The sequence below is a fragment of the Gallinula chloropus genome (genome assembly GCF_964237585.1).
Source record: "Gallinula chloropus genome assembly, chromosome: 3".
Lineage (NCBI taxonomy): Eukaryota > Metazoa > Chordata > Aves > Gruiformes > Rallidae > Gallinula > Gallinula chloropus.
The window spans coordinates 117,884,603-117,902,600 of NC_140087.1; the positions used below are offsets into that span (position 1 = coordinate 117,884,603).

Genomic DNA, 17,998 nt, shown 5'->3' on the forward strand with positions numbered 1-17,998 from the left:
GACAAAATCCTACATTTGCCTCTAGCTAAGGAAAATGTTCCTGCAACTCCTCTACATCCACATATGAAATATGTAGCTTATTTCAATCCCTAAGCAGCACCATCATTTATCTGCCCCTGAAAAGTCACTGTTATGCATGAAGATGGCATGTCTAGCTACCTTCTCACCTTCCCATCTCTCTTTCATCTACAAACCCCTTTATGTCAAAGAGGAAGCTTCTATGCCAAAGAGACACTGGAGGAAGTAGACTGTCAGAAAACTGCTGACACATCATATACTTTGTAAAAGGTGTCTTGGCCAGGATAGAAATTGGTGCTGTACTAAGAAAAAAAGGAGTAAAAACCAAAGAATGCAAGAACACAGGAATAATACAAGTAGCAGAGGTCATCTCATCATGCAGAAGACTGACATGGTGGATATATTCAGTAACTCCTGAAAGCGCTAAACTCCTCTGCTTTTGCTGTCTGTATCTTACTCCTGCACTTGTTCCTCACACTAAAACCTTTACAGCTTGGCTCCAAGGGCCAGACACTTCTTCTCTGCCTTATGTCCTTCACAGCTCCCTGGAAACACACATTTGCCTGCCAGCTTGACCACAGAATCACAAGGTTGGAAAAGACCTTTAAGATCATCAAGTCCAACCACTCCTGTCCTGTGCTAAACCATATCCCTAAGTACCTCATCTACCCATCTGTTAAACACCCTCAGGGGTGGGGACTCAGCCCCCTCCCTGGGCAGCCTGTGCCACAGCCCCACAACTCTTTTTAGGGAAGAATTTCAGTTTTGGGGTTTTTTTAATGAGAAAGTCTAGGCAAAACTGGAAACCTCTCTCAGTGTTATGGTGCTGGAACCACGCATTCCACACAAGTGCTTTAGCAATGTACATACTCCATATGGAATACGCATCTGATGAGCGCGCAAGGGAGCACCGGGGGGTGCGCTCAGTTCCTTGCAGAGACGATCTCCTGCAGCCAGGGTGGAAGGCAAACTGTGCCTCCGCTGCTGCACGGGTCCTGCCGCGATCCCCCGGCCCCGCGCCCCGAAGGAACCACAAAGCTGCCCTGTCACCCCCGTCCCTCCACCCCTCACACCACAGCACCCGCTGCGGGACAGGCCTCGGGAAGCGCCGCTCGCCGCCCTGACAGGCCCGCCTGTGTGCGCCGCCGAGCGTCCTCCACCGCCCCCGGCACCGCAGCCCGCCCCCAACACACCCCCTCGGCGACCAATAGGGACGGGGGCCTTTAACGCGGGCTGCCTCGGGGTCTCACAGCCCTGCCCGCCTGAGGGACATGAGCACCGGGTGAGCCGCGGGCTCACGACAGGACCCAACCGTCCCCCCGGTACCTGCTGCCAGCCCCTCCGCCGATACCCGCTGCCCGCGCGGCAGTTGCGCATGCGCGCAGAGCCGCCCTGCGCTCCGCCCTCCTCCTGGGGGAAGTAGCCGTGCGCATGCGTTTGGGTGCGCGGGGAAAGTTAACGGCTGGGAGAGCTGAGGCGGGCTTGGTGGTCAGCGCTGAGAAGGAGCTGGGGTGGTGAGTTTCGGGCGGGATGGGCTGGTGGGGCGGTACTGGGAGGTTCCCGCGGCGGTGTGTTGTTATCCGGCAGCAACGGGGAGCGGGGCTTTGGGAGTGTGGGGCTGCGGGTAGTGGAGACTACATCTCCCAGCATGCCGTTCGCTCGGCGGCTTTGTGCCGCTGCGGTGGCGGGCAGCGTGGCATGCTGGGAGCTGTAGTCCGCGCCTCACGCTGAGGCACGCTGCGAAGGCTGCCTTACAGCATCGGCAGTTAACCTGGGGGAGAAGGAGGCAGAGCTTATTTACCTGGTGTGGGTCGCGGTTGTCGCCTGTCGAGCCGTGACGAGGCCTCTGCCTGAGGGAGGGAGCTGCCTGAGGCCGTGATAAAAGTTCGGTGCACCTGAGCCGCGGTGCTGGGAAAAGAGAGGGCTGCCGGGGTGTACCGATTGCTCTCTTCTGCTGGAATCCTTTTCCCTCTTCCTCCAGAGTGAGTAAGAAAAGAAGCTGTAGGTTTAAAATGCAGCAAGGAGCGTTGTGGTCAGGTAAGAGCATGACCGCACTGATTTGTGTTAGGAAGATAAAGAGTTTCTGTTGTTGGAAGCCTTTAATAACAAATTGGGCTGTTCTTAGTGTAGTTGCCATTGCACTGTTGCTCTTTAGCATACAGATGTACGGGTTTTTAAACTCAGAAAGAAACGTTGAACATGTAAGAGCTGTGTGAAAGGCCAACTGGGGTGCACTTTAGTGGACCTGGTCTTAGATAAGTATGCAAGATTTAGGCTTTTTGTTAGCAAGTACGAGTGCGTTTGGGCTCTTTCAGCACAGGCTATTTCCGTCTTTTCGTTTGTTAAGTGTGTGCTTTGTACTGTATGGATTGTAGCCTGGGTTAAGTGTTTATTTTGTTTCTTCATGTTTTGTTCAGTTTACAGGTAATGAAACACCATCCTTCATCTTCCTGTAAAATGGGAAAGGCTGCTGGTGGGGCATCAGCAAAAAAGACCTTTAAATCACAAAATCGAGAAGGACCTTCCAGAAAAAAAAAGGGCACAGATGGAGAAGAAAGGCAGCAAGATCAAAAAAGAAAGGTAATTGTTATTTTGGATCAAACAAGTTAGAAAAATAACCGGGGGGGGGGAGAGGGGAAAATGCCGTTTTCTACTGGAATTTATAGTAAATATTTTACTAAGTAAACCTAGTCCTCTTGAGGGATTGTCCAGCACTAAGTTTTTTTGAAGCCCACTGGTGTAGTTGCTTCCCGGTTTCCAGAATTTCTAGTTGGGTGCCACTATACTTGTGACAAGTAGAGTGAAGCATTGCCTGCTGATTAATAGAAAGACAAGTTGTCTGTGTAGTGTCGAAGAGCTGTGTAGTGTCTGTTTGAACAGAGTGATAAAATCAAGAGTTTGTGCAGCTCGGGTGATGCTTATTCAGTTCTGGAAAATATTGTCTGTATGTCTCCAGGTTCACTCTGGCAGCTTTCTGTTGGAGAGAGCTTGCTTAACCGCTTAAGAACCTCATGATCTGAAGATGCAGCTGGATAGCCAGATGTTTTGTGCGTTTGTTTCATGACTTCATTCTTGGAATGGAGGAAAGTAAAAGCTGTGCTTTCTTTATCCTGCTTGAGATGAATTACTGTTTTGCAATTCTATCAAAAAGTGTGTTCTGCTGTCAACAGCAACACACCCCAGTCAAGCACTGAAGTGTTTTGACAGTCTTTTTATAGCAGGTTGCTAGTAGTAAATGAATGGTTGGTTGCACAACAGAAGTTGTTTCAAAATTCCCATATTGGCTGTAAATTTTTCTTTTCTTCAGGTCACTCAGGCAGTCAAAAGGAAAGCTAAGGAACATGGGGGCTATTCCCCAGCAGGTAGGACGATATTCTTTCCTTATGTTTGCCATGTTCAAATTCAGTGTTTTGAAAAAAACACCGAGACAGAAAGTAGTAATTGTGCTGTTGAAGTCAAGGGTGTCTGAGATGTCAGTTTTCTCTCTGAACAGTAACAGTGAGTATTCCCAGCACAGTCTTAGCCAGTGTGCATTTGTATTGCAGGTGTTGCATATGCACATATTAATCATGCTTATGTTTGCAAGTAGTGTTCTTCTCTTGCAAGACTCCCACAAGCACACAGAACGTTTTTCTTTCTCTTCACAGGTCATTGTATTCTCTGTTAACTTTCTGCCTTAAGCTTGGCATGTCCTGTGTTAAACACACAAATGAGGTGATGCCCCTGCTGCATCGAGTTTCTTGCTAATGTGTATTCCCACTCTCTTTATTTCTTTTTATTCTGGCTTTTCTCATTTGTACTGCCAATAATTTTGGGATTGTAGCTGTTTAGAATAAAACTGCTGTAATATAAAACCTTCATCCATTTTGTGCTTTTTGAACAACTTGTGACTTGCTGATAATAAGTATCTTCTATTACATGGATAGATCTGTCCTAATAGTTTTGTGACATGGAAAAACATGTTACACCTCTGATGACGATCTGACTGAATTGAGTCACAAAGCTCTTGAACCAGATTTGACACATCTTATCTTCCTCCCCCCCCCTTTTTTTTTCTTTCTGTTAACAGGAGAAAAAGGTTCTTCAAAAAAAGTGAAGGTAACCAGTGCTAAAATGAGATCTTGGCAGACTCTCTCAGAGAGCAGTACACGGTTTCTGGAAACTCTAATGGATTCAGTAATACTGTAAGTTGCAAATATTCCTATGGTTGTTCTTTGTCCCTATAAATAATAAAATAAAACTCATAACATTATTTAAATAGAAAAGCTTTGGAGCTTTTCTAGGAGATGTGGCTGGCTGGGTATGTTTAACACTCTCTATCTGAAGTTGAAGTTGAAAATTTTTAGCCAGAGAAGTTCTGACTGTTTACTTCACTTGATGCGTTCTCTGTACTTGCAGGCTTTGTGATTAAAGTTCTGACTTTATTTTTCCTCCCAGATCTGTTTTGTACCAACAAAGAGAGAGAAAAGATAATGTTCAGAAGCACCTCAATTTACTGAAAGGAAGGTAAGAAATTATAATTTCAAAATTAAACCAAAACCAAACTCAAAACCCCTTACCCCCCCCAAAAAAAAAGCCAGGAGAAGAGATTTAGTTTACCCAGTTGCTTTGTACTGTGCTTATAGAATTCCTCCTGGGAGCAATCGCATTTAGGAATTCTGGAAGGGAGAGTTGGTGCAAAATCATGGAGACAAATATCTTGTCATAGATTGAAGTGGCCCAGCAACAGTTGAAAGACCCACTTTAACTACTATATGAGTACCAGAACCTAGGAGCTGTTCTTTGAATCAGCTTTGTGCTCTGTATACAAGGTTTAAATTTGTGGGCAACTATTTATTTTGTTATATTATGATGTCAGCAAGAGCAGTTAGAGATAAATTTTCTGAACAGCAAGTTAATTTTCTGATTGCTTAAGTTACTTCAAAGAGTGGTGAAATTTTGTCTTAGAGTAATTTATGTCTTTGTAGGAGTAAATGGGTATGCTTGAGCATCTGAGAATTATTGTGTGCATGTGTGCTGATACGCCAGGCTCTTAACATATGACCTGAGCATCTGCGTTGCTTTCTTTGTCCTTGGAGTCCCTCAGGATTCAAAAATGAGGAGCTGTTTTTTCATAAATGGTTTTCTTTTTTTTTAAATGTTTAATTTGTTACATGTTGGGTCTGATTTCTGAGTTGCCAGACTCCTGCAGTCTCATCTGAGATGCATGGAAAACTTGTGGTGGTTTGGTGTTGGATCGAAGAGGCAGATCCAACTTGGACGAATTCAGGTCTTCCTCAGTAAGACCTTTGAGAGCAACCTAAAGTTCTTCCTCTGTCATAAAGCTATATATCACATTCACAAAAGCATTTACAGATTTAACTAAAATGCTTTACTTAACTGGCAGCAATTGGTTTAAATCAAGTTTAGTTTTTCCCCAGATATGTCATTAGCCAGTCGTCTTTTTGCTTTGCAAAGAACTCCAAGCAAATCATGCTTTCCTTTTCCTATAATAAAGGGTGCTGAGAGTCTTCAAGAGGTTAAAGGTGCCTTCAGGGAGGCTGGACCATCTGAAGAACGTTGCCAGGCTTCGTATGGCAGAGAAACAAATGCTTGAGACAAATGAAGAGTCTTTGACACAATTGCAGGTATGAAGGAAAGAAAATATCTTACCTGGCTGCTGCTGCTCAGTGTTTTGTAACTTGTAGCAGGACTGATAGCTAGGCCTGTGCAGCTGTAGAAGAGTTGCCTGCTGTTCATCACTGTCACTCACCTTTGCTATGAAGCAGTGTATCTTTTTCAAGTTTTTTTTTTTTCCCAGTGACTCAGATGATGCTTATTATCACTATTTTCTACATGAAAAATTCACCATCTCTAAAGTAAATTTTATTCTGGTTTTCTGTCTATTTTGTCTTAGGAAGAAATAAATGAAGCTGAGCGATCAGCAGAATGCATTGAAGAAACTTTGCAGCAACTGCAGTGTAAAATCCAGGTGCTCAAGGACCAGTTAGAAGAAGATGAAAAAAAGGCCAGGAAGGTATTTCCAATAGATGCTTGTGCCTTCCTCCACAGAATTCCAGAACTAGCTGATACAAGCTGTTCTCTGCAGTGTGTTGTATGAGGAAGGCCTTTTCTGTCTTTGGGAATCTAACTTTGATCTTCCCAACCCGAGCTGCAAAATGAAGACGTTTTAGTTTTCAGAAGTTGGATGATGACAGCAAGTTTATTTTCCTACTTCTGTGCTTGATGTTTGGTTCTGCAGTGTTTTGTCTGTCTTTTTTTTCCCCTTTTAGGTCTTGCAGGAAAACAGCAGTGGAACACTCCACCTTCCAGAACTCCCCAAGCAGAGTTTCCAGGCACCTACTTTGCAGGTAAGCATGCAATATATGAGAAGAAAAGCAGAAGAACATACTGCTGTCATTTAACCTCTGTCAGAGGGCACAATTCTGAAGTATCTGGAGTTGTTGTGTGGTTTTTGTGTGGAGAACCTGCCATTTAAAAGATCAAGTGTCTTTTCTGAGGAGCCCTACAGTACTAGGGAACCTGTAATCATACATCTCTCTAACTGATGGAAGGAAGACTTTAGTTTTGTGTCTTTGAATCCTTTTTGTCTTAGCTGTATTTGGGTACAGCTAGGCTGCATAAAAGTGAAATTTTTCATTTTCCTCCATCAAAACTGGGTTTTACTTGTTTATTTGTTATGTGTTACTCTTCTTTCTTCAGGAAGAAATTTTGAAGATAAAAGACCAGAAGGGTCTTTTAAAGGATATGAACACTATTCAGCAGTCAGCTGACATGAAGAACATGTTAACCCTCATTGAAAAGACCTATGAGAAGGTGGATTTACTTTAAGAAACCCAAATAATACAGAGTATCCTTTGAAGAAGATAACCTGTGCCAGCATGTTGTTAACATAGAGCAGCAGGATTCTGGTTGTGGAAATGGCACTTTCTTCCTAATGGCTTTAATGTTGTGACTGCTGACTTTTTCCTTAAAACATTTTCCTGTGAATATTCATATATAAATCCTTAGATATGTTCTGGGACTTCACTCGTTCAGGTGTTGAGTCACAGGGTTGTTGTGGTGGTTATTTTTTCTTTTGGACCTGTGATGACTCCTAATGATGATTTATACTGTCGTAGGAGAAGAGAGATGGAACCCTGGTTCATTTGGGCTTTTTATAGAACAAGGCAGCCTTGTCCGTTGCATTTGGAGTTGTGTGTATCATATCTGTAAATATGTGAAGGTAGAATCTCTGGCCAAAAAACAACCATTTTGGTTTGGAGTTAATTCCTCTTTAGGCATGAAACATGTAGTAGAAATACTTCCCTGTGATTAGTTGTAAATCTTTTGTTGAACTTTTATTAAAAAAGTTGAAGTCCTCCGTGGCAGAAAATTATTGATTTTTATCAAAATCCAGGATTTTTTTACATTCACCACTTTAAAAAAAAAAAAAAAAAAAACACCCCACCCATAAGTTTTGTGGTCACCTTAATTCTTTGTCAGAGAAAGAAAATTTAGTCAAAACTAATGCACTTTGGGTGTATTTTTTCCATGCCAGACCTTCTGCCTTAAAGAGATTCAGTTGTTACAATGTTCTTTCTCCTGTAGAATTATTTGCTGGAAAACAGCAGTGTTCCTGTTTTGGGTTTGCAGGGCAGGGTTTTGGTAGCAGTGGGGCTGCAGGGGTGGCTTCTGCAAGAAGCTGCTAGAAGCTTCCATGTCCAACAAGGCCAAAGCTGAGCCCATCACTGATGGTGGTAGTGCCTCTGGGATAGTTCATTTAACTGGAGCAGGCTTGCCCAGGGGACTTGTGACCTTGCAGAGGACTAACACTGAAGCAGTCTGGTTCTGAAGGTCACTCTGTGGAAGGCACTCACACTGGAGCAGTTAATGAAGAACTGATGTGGGATGGACTCCTGTTGGAGAAGTTACTGGAGGATTATCTGCTGTGGGAGGGGTCCCATGCTGGAGCAGGGGCAGAGTGTGAGGAGTTCTCTCCTGAACAGGAAGGAGTAGTGGACATGAGCTATGCGCTGATCCCAACCCCCATTCCCCATCCCCCTGTGCTGCTGGGGGAGGAGGGAGGGAAATGGGATGTGGTGTGGAGCCTGGGAAGAAGAGAGGGGTGAGGGAAGGTGTGGTAAGGTTTGGGGTTTCTTTCTCCATTACTCAGTTTTGCTTGATAATAAGTTAGATTAATTTTATTCCTCATTGAATCTGTTTTGCCTGTGACAGTAACTGGTGAGTGAGACAGTATCTCTCTTTGCCCTTAGCTCACAAGAGCCTTTCACTGTTTCTCTCCCCTGCCCAGCTGAGAAGGGCAGCAACAGTGCAGCTTATGTGGGCACTTCACATCCACTCACACATCTACAATGACTTACTGTACAAATGCTTGTTCTTTTGGTTACAGGCTGCTGCTACTTGTCATGAAACTTGAGCTAATGATGTGTTCTCACATGAAAGATCAAAAGCCTCCTCAGTTGCTGTGTTTATTATAATTAAAAGCAGGCTCAGTTTGTATGTGCTTTTTATTGAATCACATGAAAATGTATAAAAATACTTGAAATATTTCTTTGTTACTCTTAAAACGTTTTTTCCAGTTCTTTTTGTGGGTGAGTTCGTTGTAGCTTGAAGGGTCTTCTGGGCTGAGACTCTTTTCATACCATCCTCATTGCACTTTACTGTCACATCACTTACCACCCCCTACCTGTACTTCCCTGCACCACATCCTGTATCAACTTTTCTCAAGGCATCTGCTGTCAAACTCTGCCTGTATTTCTCTATACTGTGTCGTTCTATGAGTCATATCTCATTTGAGAGACAATTAACTGCTTGTTGCTGTTGGCTGTTTAAAACTGGTTGTACCATGCAAAGATAACTAGATTAGTTATTCATAGACACCTGGTCAAGGGGGAGCACCTGCCCTATGAAGAGAGGCTGGGGAAGCTGGGCTTGTTCAGCCTGGAGAAGAGAAGGCTGTGGGGGGACCTCATTGCAGCCTTCCAGTACCTGAAGGGAGCTTACAAGCAGGAGGGGATTCCACTTTTTAAAAGGATAGACAATGGCAGGACAAGGGGAATGGATTGAAACTAAAGGAAGGAAGGTTTAGATTAGATATTAGGGGGAAGTTCTTTACAGAAAGAGTGGTGAGGTGCTGGAACAGGCTCCCCAGAGAGGTAGTGGATGGCCCGTCCCTGGAAGTGTTCAAGGCCAGGTTGGATGGGGCCCTGGGCAACCTTGTGTAGATCCAGGCCTGAGGTTGGTAGCCCTGCCTGGCAGGGGCATTGGAGCATTATGATCCTTGGGGTCCCTTCCAACCCCTGCCATTCTATGATAATGCAGGGAAATGCTGAATAACATTCACCTGCTGAGCCTTAGACTCACAGAATCCCCTGAGCTGGCAGGGACCCATAAGGACCACTGAGTCCAACTCCTGGCTCCACCCAGGGCCAGCCAAGTCAGAGCCTGCCACAGCTCCAGTGCTGTGGCCACTTCCCTAGCGAGCCTGTTCCAGTGCCTGACCCTCATCTCAGTACAGAACCTCTTCCTAACATCCAACCTGAACTTCCCCTGGCGCAGCTTCACATTGTTCCCTTGGGTTCTATCCCTGGTCACTAAAGAGAGGAGACTGGCACCTGCCCTTTTACCCCCCATCAGGAAGCCACAGACCACATTGAGGTCTCTGCTCAGCCTCCTCCAGGCTGAACAAGCTAAGGGATTTCAGCTTCCTCGTAAGACTTCCCTTCCAGACCCTTTCCCATCCTTGTTACCCTCCTCTGGACATTCTCCAATTGTTCTGCCTCCCTCTTGTACTGTGGTCCTCAAAGCTGCACACAGTAATCCTGACACTGTGTAAACGCAGCACAAAGCCATCATGGCCTGCAGAAGTACTGCACTTCAGGGATGGATGCTGACCAAAGCAAGCCATCATCCATGGGTTTTTTCCCCTGACACTGTGTGATTGATGATAGGCTGGCTGTGGCTGCTGTTACTTTGGCATTGACATATATACATAAACAGGACAAGATAAAAAAGGAGTGTAAACCCAGTCTCTTCGGCGATGGGCTTAGCTTGATTTATTTGGTGGTGGATGCCCTTGGGTAGAGTTGCAGAATGATGGATTTGTGGGTTTTGGTGAGATTAGAGAGGTTTCACTGTTCAGTGTACCTGGAGCTGGGAACTTGTGAGATTGGACCTGGGAGCATCTGAAACTTCAATTCCACAAACCTTGGCCTAAAGTAGGTAAGTTACAAGCCACGGATTTCTTAAGGCATAGCAGGAATATCAATCTGTCCTCCATCAACCCTTACATTCAAATAAAGCATCTTTCTGCATGTGCTTAACTGCACCACTTCAGTGTTCCTTCTATGTTGACTCTTGTGTCTGGTGCTATCAGTTATCAAGTCCAAATCAAGAGGACAATATGGGTTAGCATCCTCAAACTGGATTGACAGGAACAGCTGAAAAACTAGGGTTAACAGGGCTGAAACCTCAAAATGATGTTTGGGTCTGCTTTGCTGGGCAGGTTTTCTTTTTGGCAGAATGTGTCTCTGTTTATCTCAGGCTCTGAGGTTCCTCATGGTAAGTGGCTTGGCACTGAGAATGAGAACTCCTTTAATTTCACTGCCACTGAGAAGGAAAAGGATAATTATGCGCAAAGCAGATCATTCACCGGTATGAATGCAAAGAGATTAAATGTCCTAATGAAAAAAGGAAAGGTTCCTGGTAGAGCCTATACTCTTGACAGCAAGCCTTGTGATACTTTACTAACTATGCTTGCAGAGTCCCTCCTCTTCTGAAGGTGTGGCTGGCTCTGAATTTTATTTCCAGCATCACCCCACTCCCCTCCCCCCCAAAAAAAATCCACCTAAAAGCAGCTTTCAGGCACAGCATACCAGTTTAGAACAATTTGCATTATAAATTTCTAGCTTTTGGGTTCTGGACAAGGACTCCTGTCATTCCCCATGCAGCAGCAGCTGCAAAATAGATGCCTTTTATTGTTTCCTAACTTCAAGTTTGCCATTGTACTTTGGAAGGACGAGCTACAACACTTGAAACTAGGTAAGTGATCAAGTAGTTTATCAATTTAATATTTGTTTTCAGTCTGAAAACACTTCCAAGTGTAAGTACAGTCCTTAAGTAAAAGTAGTTGTATATGCAAACACCTATCACTGCTGCCTTTAGCATTGATATACGTGTTAGTTTAGGTATAGTTGTGTGTATAGTGTGACACAGAGGCATTTTTCCCCTTGAAAACGGTGAGAAAATGCAGTATAAGCTTCCAGAAAGGTAAATATGCCACGTGATTGTAGAATGGGCAAGTTTATTTTAAAAAAATGTTTGGTGAAGCAAGACAAGGAACAAGGGGATGGCTTGAGACTGTTGGTCGTTCACTTGGATGCTAGAAAGATATTTACTTGTCTAAGAAAGGTGTCTTAGTGGGACAGCCTGAGCTTTGCTACCTTGTTGTGTTCACATCTCTAACCCAACCTGGGAAGCAGATTGTGTAAATGTGCTAATGTTTATTCAACCCTTAATCTGTCTGCTGGGGATAACAGTAAGAGAGATTTAGTGCCCATTGTTGTGTGATTACTCTGTTAAACAAAGCTTTGTCGCTTGGAAACTGGACTAACTCTTTGAGATCCAAACATAGCCTGGAAGGAAGGTTGGAGTTAGGAGACGAAAAAGCCTTTAGAAAAAACAATACAATATATACAATCTGAATTAAATTAAGAAAATGGCCAGACTGGCACAGTGCATTAGGTGATTAGAAGCCTTTTTCCATGGATAACATCAGCCACAGCAATCATCTTGGAGAGACTCCTTGACAAACTTGCAGTAAATCAACTATAGAGTTAATATTTAGCACTGACAAGATAAGTCATCAATGCTAAGACCAACATCTGTAGTACCCAGGTGCTCTTTATTCCCTTTCAAAACATAGGAAAATCAGAATAACTCCTGATTGTTGTTGCCTTGTGATAGATTTGTTGTGCCAGTACCTCTGCAGTAGGTATATAGTGTCTAAGCAAACATGGGAGCTGAGGTTGGATGACCACCAAGCCCCTGCTACAGGATTTATTGCTTCATCGGTGGTCCTGAGAGGTGGCTGCTTAAAAGATGTTCATTAGTAGTAAGGTGGATACTTGATTGCTGCAATAATTTCTAAGGTATATTAAGATTTATAATGAACTGCAGCAAAGGGAAATGCTTTTAAGATTAATTGGTGCACATTGAACAGGCAAAAGAGAGGTTGAAAGATGTGATGCATCTGAGAAAATTTAGGATTTTAATTATTTCCTTGGACTTCTTAAGTGAAGACACATTTTTATTGCTTCTCAGGGGTTTTTTTGGGGATTGGGTTTTAGGTTCTTTCTTTGCCTGGGACCATAACTCTGCTGCTTTCAATGGGTTACTTAGGTTTTAGAGCAAAAGGTGAAAGAAAAATACACTGCAATGGCAAGGCAGCTGTTTCACTAATCAGACTTGTGGCTGTCATTCTTGCAGTAACTCCTTTGTTGAAGAAGTTACTCTGGGAGATAAACTGCCCCAAATTGGGCTTGTTCAGCCTGGAGAACAGAAGGCTCCAGAGAGACCCTTCCACATCCTTCCAGCACCTACAGGGGCTATGGGAAAGATGGGGAGGGACTGAATGCAAGGGCAGGGAGTGACAGGACAAGGGAGGTGGCTTTGAACTGTAGGAAGAGAGATTTAGATGAGATTAGATATGGTAGATTTAGATTGATATGAGGTAGAAATTTTTTATGATGAGGATGGTGAAACACTATACAGGGTGCCCAGAGAAGCTGTGGCTCCCCCTGGATCCCTGTCAGGGTTCAAGACCAGGTTTTCTGAGTGATTCTTTAAACTTTGTGTGTCTTTCCAGCAAGGAAGATGCTGGTGCTCAAATGCTCCATGAAGCTGCAGATGCTGGAGAAAATGCTAAGGTGGAGTTTCCCTGAGTCCCTCAAGGTAACGCAGCGCTAACCTGTTGTTTTCTGTGGTATTTCCGTCAGTGAACCAAGACATTTGTCAGGGCATCTAAACCGTGGGGAGAGAGTTGTGCTTCCTCTGGACTGACCAATATTTGCTGTTAAGAGGACTGCAGATATCTGTTTGGCCCTGCTTGCTAACCCAAATCCATGTACTTCAGAAAAGAAAGAAGCAAACCAGTCCACTTGTTATCCAAAGTAATTAGGGCTGGCATAATTAGACAATGGTTTAACGTCATGATAATATGCCTTACCAGTGAGTGTGTAGGTGTCAATCTATCTGAGAGAGGTGTGTGTGTGGTGGGGTGAAAATCTAAATGTGTACTCTCAGGTCCATGTCACTGGTTCAGCCTCTTCTTTATAACTCTGGTGTCATGTTAGTGTGTCTCAAACTGTCTGTCTTTTCTTGGTTGTTCTTCCTGAAGGTTTATGGAGCTGTGATGAACATCAACAGAGGTAACCCCTTCAGGAAGGAAGTGGTGGTGGACTCATGGCCAGACTTCAAAGCTGTTATCACCCGTCCACAAAGAGAGGTAGATTGACATGGGTTGTTATCTTTCTGAGAGGTGGATCCAACATGACTGGGGTCTCCTCTCCAGCGTTCCAAGAGCTTTGTGGATGGGCCTCATTGGGGCATGTGGGAACCATAATGTTCAATAGGGCATCCTGGTGGGTGCCAGCACAAAGCCCACGATAGGGAGGGCTGCTCTTTCCAGAAACATTCTGCCTAGCAATTACAGCCTAACCAAGCTTACCTATGAACTACATACTCTACTTGATTGTACCAACTGAAGAATAACTTTCATAGCTTATGGAGACACATTTTACCTGTGCTCATGCCACTTGGCTGAACTTTCCAAGGATTCTTCGGCCTCTCTAGTCTTTGTGCAGACAGAAAAAGAGCTTCAGTGAGCTTGTGATGTGGCAGATGTGGCTACAAGGTGAAAGAAGTGTCCTTCTGCAGTCTTATTCCATAACAGACAGTGCTAAAGAGATGCTGGAAGGGGGCACTGTCTCAGTCCTCCTCTCCACCATGATACAGCAATCTCTGGGTTGCATGGATTTGTGTCTCCAGGCTGGGCGACAGGCTCTTGTTGGTGTAAGTCTTATATGGGGTACTCCAAGGAGTACTGTCTGTGCAATTTAATCCTTGGTATGTTCTCTGGGACAACCAGCAATGCAGGAATCAGGACAAGGACAATGCCTAATTGGCAGTTTGAATGTTTCCAACCTGTCTTGAAGACTATGAGAGTATAATAGTATTGAGGAAGCCAGACTCTGCTATTTCAGCTCAGGGCAGAGAGCAAGCACAGGCACTCTTTTGTGTAGCAAAAGAAAAGTGTTCTAAACATGTTGACATTGGCAAACAAATAACACAGCGAGGTTTTTGGGACAAATGATGGTAGAGGTGAGCTATGAATTAGACAAGAACTTCAAAAAGCTGCCACCAGGTTTGGGTTACCATGCCTTAGGTACACAAGGACTTGATACCATGGCTGCTTTCTGCTAATATGCTAATTTGCTTGAGATTCTCAACCAAAGATCTCAGAAGTACAAGGTTGGAAAAGACCTTTAATATCATGAAGTCCAATCATTCCCATCCTGTGCTAAAGCATATTCCTAAGTATCTGATCTAAACACATACATGTCCTAAAGGAAACCACTCTGAAGCTTTTAATATTTGTTAAATCTTTGAGATGCAAGATGGAGCTTATGATGTTCCATGTGAACACAAGGAAAAAACTTTTTCACTGTGAGACTGGCAGAGCCCTGGGACAGGCTGCCAGAGAGGTTGTGGAGTCTCCTTCTCTGGAGACATTCAAACCCACCTGGATATGTTCCTATGTGCTTTAGTCTGGGTGATCCTTCTCTGGCAGTGGGGTTGAACTAGATAATCTTTCAAGGTCCCTTCCATCCCTGATGTTCTGTGTGAGGTTGGCTTTCACTGAGTTTTGATTCCAGTGTGAAAGGTGTGTGTGTGTGTGTGTGTGTGCGTGCAAAGGGGGAGAATATTTAATTATTCCAGATTGATTGTTTTCTCCCCAGAACGCGATGGATGACCATGACCATTATACCAATGCTCATGCAGTTTTCTACAAGGAGCTACAAGCTTACCAGGAGCTACTGGAAAATACAAATGCTGTCAACTGGGGACAAATTTTTCAGATACAAGGTACAGTGCAGCCTTACTTGGTTTAGAGGAAACAAATAGATAAACTTGGTTTAAAAGGCTTAATGGAGTGCAGATCCTGTCATTCTGCCTTAAAGAAAGGTTTCTTGTCCTTCTGTAAGAATACAAGATGAGGATATGGCTTCTCTATCTTTTGGATTTCAACCATTATCATAGTCATTGTGGGGGGACAATCTCATGATAATTTTGAAGATTTCAAATGCCTGACTGGTTCCATTGAAAGTGCACAATTGGACTTTAATAATAAATAACACCTTTCTTTTTAAAGTGCCTTGGTATTTATCTTTGTATACACAGGGCTTCAGGATGGAATATGTGAAATATCCAGAATGATGGCTTTATCTAAGCAGGTAGATGTGAAAATCTCCTTGTTCCAGATGGTTATCCTTTCGGACCCGAACACGCTGCCAGATGTCAGAATTCAGTATGTCTATGCACACCATGTTCATTTGCTGATGTCCTTAATATAGCAATTTCCTGAATGTACATTTGTATCAAAAATATCAGGAAGAGTGCCAGGCTTTCTCTGTGACTAGGTCAAAAACCTGACAGGATTACTTGATAGGGAAGGAACTATTCCCTTAAATACTTACTGAGATTTTTCTTTATTCCGTCTATCACCTTTGAAGTTTTATATTCCAGAATAGTCATCACCCCTTCCTCTCTTTGTCTGTACATGGAATCCACAGGTCTGCTTTCTGTCTCCTTTGACCTTCCTTTGTCAAAGCTCCTTAGCTTTCATATTTGGACTCGAGACTGCTGCAAAGTTTGTTTTTCACAAGGGAGCTTTACCCAACTGCTTCGAGCCTTCTAACATCACTCTGCTGGCCAGGTTATCAGTCTGACATCAAAGTAGTAGAGTAGAGAAACCAGAGGCTCCATTTTTCCTGGAATAAATTTCTCAGCAGTGGATTCAAAACCCAGAGACAATCTATCAGTCTTGGAGGATGAGAGACTATAAATCAAATCCTTTCCATTCTCCTGTGCCTCCTAATGTGTCACTGGGGCTCCTTGCCTTTCTTAACATATTCTCTACTCTTTCTGCAAGGAGAAATCATAGAATCATAGAATGATTTCTTTTGGAAAAGACCTTCAAGATTGAGTCCAAACATGTATCCAGCCCCGCTAGGCCCAGCACTAGACCATGTCACCAAGTACAACATCTACTCTTCTTTTAAACACCTGCGGGAATGGTGATTCAACCACCTCTTTGGGCAGCCTGTTCCAATATCTAACAACCCTTTCAGTAAATATTTTTTTCCTAATACCCAACCTAAATTTCCCCTGATGCAATTTCAGATTGTGTCCCCTTGTCCTGTCATTAGCTACCAGGGAGAAGAGACCAACCCTCACCTCACTGCAACCACCTTCTAGGCAGTTGTAGAGACCATTGAGGCTTCCCCTCAGTCTCTTTATCTCGAGACTAAACAACCCCAGCTCCCTCAGCTGGTCCTCATAAGGAATAAGAGATCTCTGGAGTGTGTTGAGTGAATTCAGGAGTTTATATAAACACAGACCTAAACTGAAGATGCACTTCCTTCTATGATTATTCCCAAACCTCCAGCCTAAGGAACTCAGCTCTCTTTGATTCCTCTTTATGATATAGACTTGGAAATCTATTTCCCTGGAGAAAACAGCCTTAAATCTAGTACAGTTTCTTGGAGAATATGAGGTACAGCTTTCTGCCTAATATACTTTCTGTACTGTCTTTTAGGATGGACCCTAAAGTAACATTGACTTACCTGGACATGTCCCATGCCAGCCTGCTGAGCAAAACCTGGTCACGAGGAGGCAACCCAAGGAGCCTGAAGTACCTTGCTAACCTCATCTGCTGCTTCCCCAGTGTCTGTGTCTTGGATGACAAGGGGTATCCCCTCTCCTGGAGCCTGACAGACCAGTTTGCCACCATGATTCATAGTTATACTCTTCCAGAGCATCGGAGGAAGGGTTATAGCAGGCTTGTGGCTACCACTTTAGCTAAGAAATTACATAGCTGTGGTTTTCCAGCACAGGGTAATGTCCTGGAAACAAATATGCCATCAGTAACTTTGCTGAAAAGCATGAATGCCCAGTTTCTTCCCTGCTCATTTTTCAGAGTGATTCATACACCTTTTCAGTTTTTAGCCAAATCTCACTTATAGCCAAACCTCACAGACCCCTACATTCAGATCAACTTTTGCATACTGCAGGAGCATTTGGGTAGAATTTAACAACTTGGGTGAGATCAGAAAGGACAAAGGAGACTGGGCTGCTACTTACTTGTCTAGATATGGGTGTCTAGGCCAGCTTCAGGGATATGAGATATTTGATGTTGAAAGGCCAAGTGGGATACCAACAGTCTCTTGGGCTACTCTTTGGACATCGACTGTCGTAACGATACAGGGGGCTTGCTAACAAGATGCTTGCAAAGGGTTAAAGGGTGCTTGCTAACAAGATGTTTTAAAAGTCTCTGCCTCCTGAGATTTGGAACAAATAAAACCCTTAGGCTAAATTCTCTTTCTAATACCTTTGTCAGTCCAGAAACTAAAATAAACAGATCTAGATGGGAAGTTTACTACTCCTTTGTAAATTTTTTTTTCCTTAAAATTAAAAGGAAATTATTAGAAGAAGCCAAGAGGAGAGCAAAACTGTTTCTGGAAATAAAGATGATGCAACCAATCCTGTAATTTTTGCATTTTCACTTTCAGTTTTGTGTCTAATCATTAGTGTCTGTCTAGCAGTTTGCAGTTGAGGACTCGCTGATGTTTGTTGCATCTACATTATCTGAAACATGCACGTGGGGCTTATATGGCACAGGACCTGTTCCTGCAGCCTG

General features: G+C 43.6%; 2 protein-coding genes across 2 annotated transcripts; both read left to right on the forward strand.

Moving 5' to 3' along the window:
• Nucleotides 1–2,445: 2,445 nt before the first annotated feature.
• Nucleotides 2,446–6,849, forward strand: CENPQ (centromere protein Q; the record flags this gene model as incomplete). The annotated part of the gene is made up of 8 exons (XM_084261389.1): nucleotides 2,446–2,598; nucleotides 3,326–3,380; nucleotides 4,088–4,202; nucleotides 4,456–4,524; nucleotides 5,516–5,645; nucleotides 5,915–6,034; nucleotides 6,291–6,368; nucleotides 6,721–6,849. The coding sequence occupies 8 exons, from the start codon at nucleotides 2,446–2,448 to the stop codon at nucleotides 6,847–6,849; spliced, it is 849 nt and encodes a 282-aa protein (XP_084117515.1).
• Nucleotides 6,850–12,894: 6,045 nt separating this feature from the next.
• GLYATL3 (glycine-N-acyltransferase like 3) lies at nucleotides 12,895–17,324 on the forward strand (the record flags this gene model as incomplete). The annotated part of the gene is made up of 5 exons (XM_084261303.1): nucleotides 12,895–12,972; nucleotides 13,418–13,525; nucleotides 15,039–15,165; nucleotides 15,481–15,607; nucleotides 16,898–17,324. The coding sequence occupies 5 exons, from the start codon at nucleotides 12,895–12,897 to the stop codon at nucleotides 17,322–17,324; spliced, it is 867 nt and encodes a 288-aa protein (XP_084117429.1).
• Between the last annotated feature and the right edge of the window lie 674 nt (nucleotides 17,325–17,998).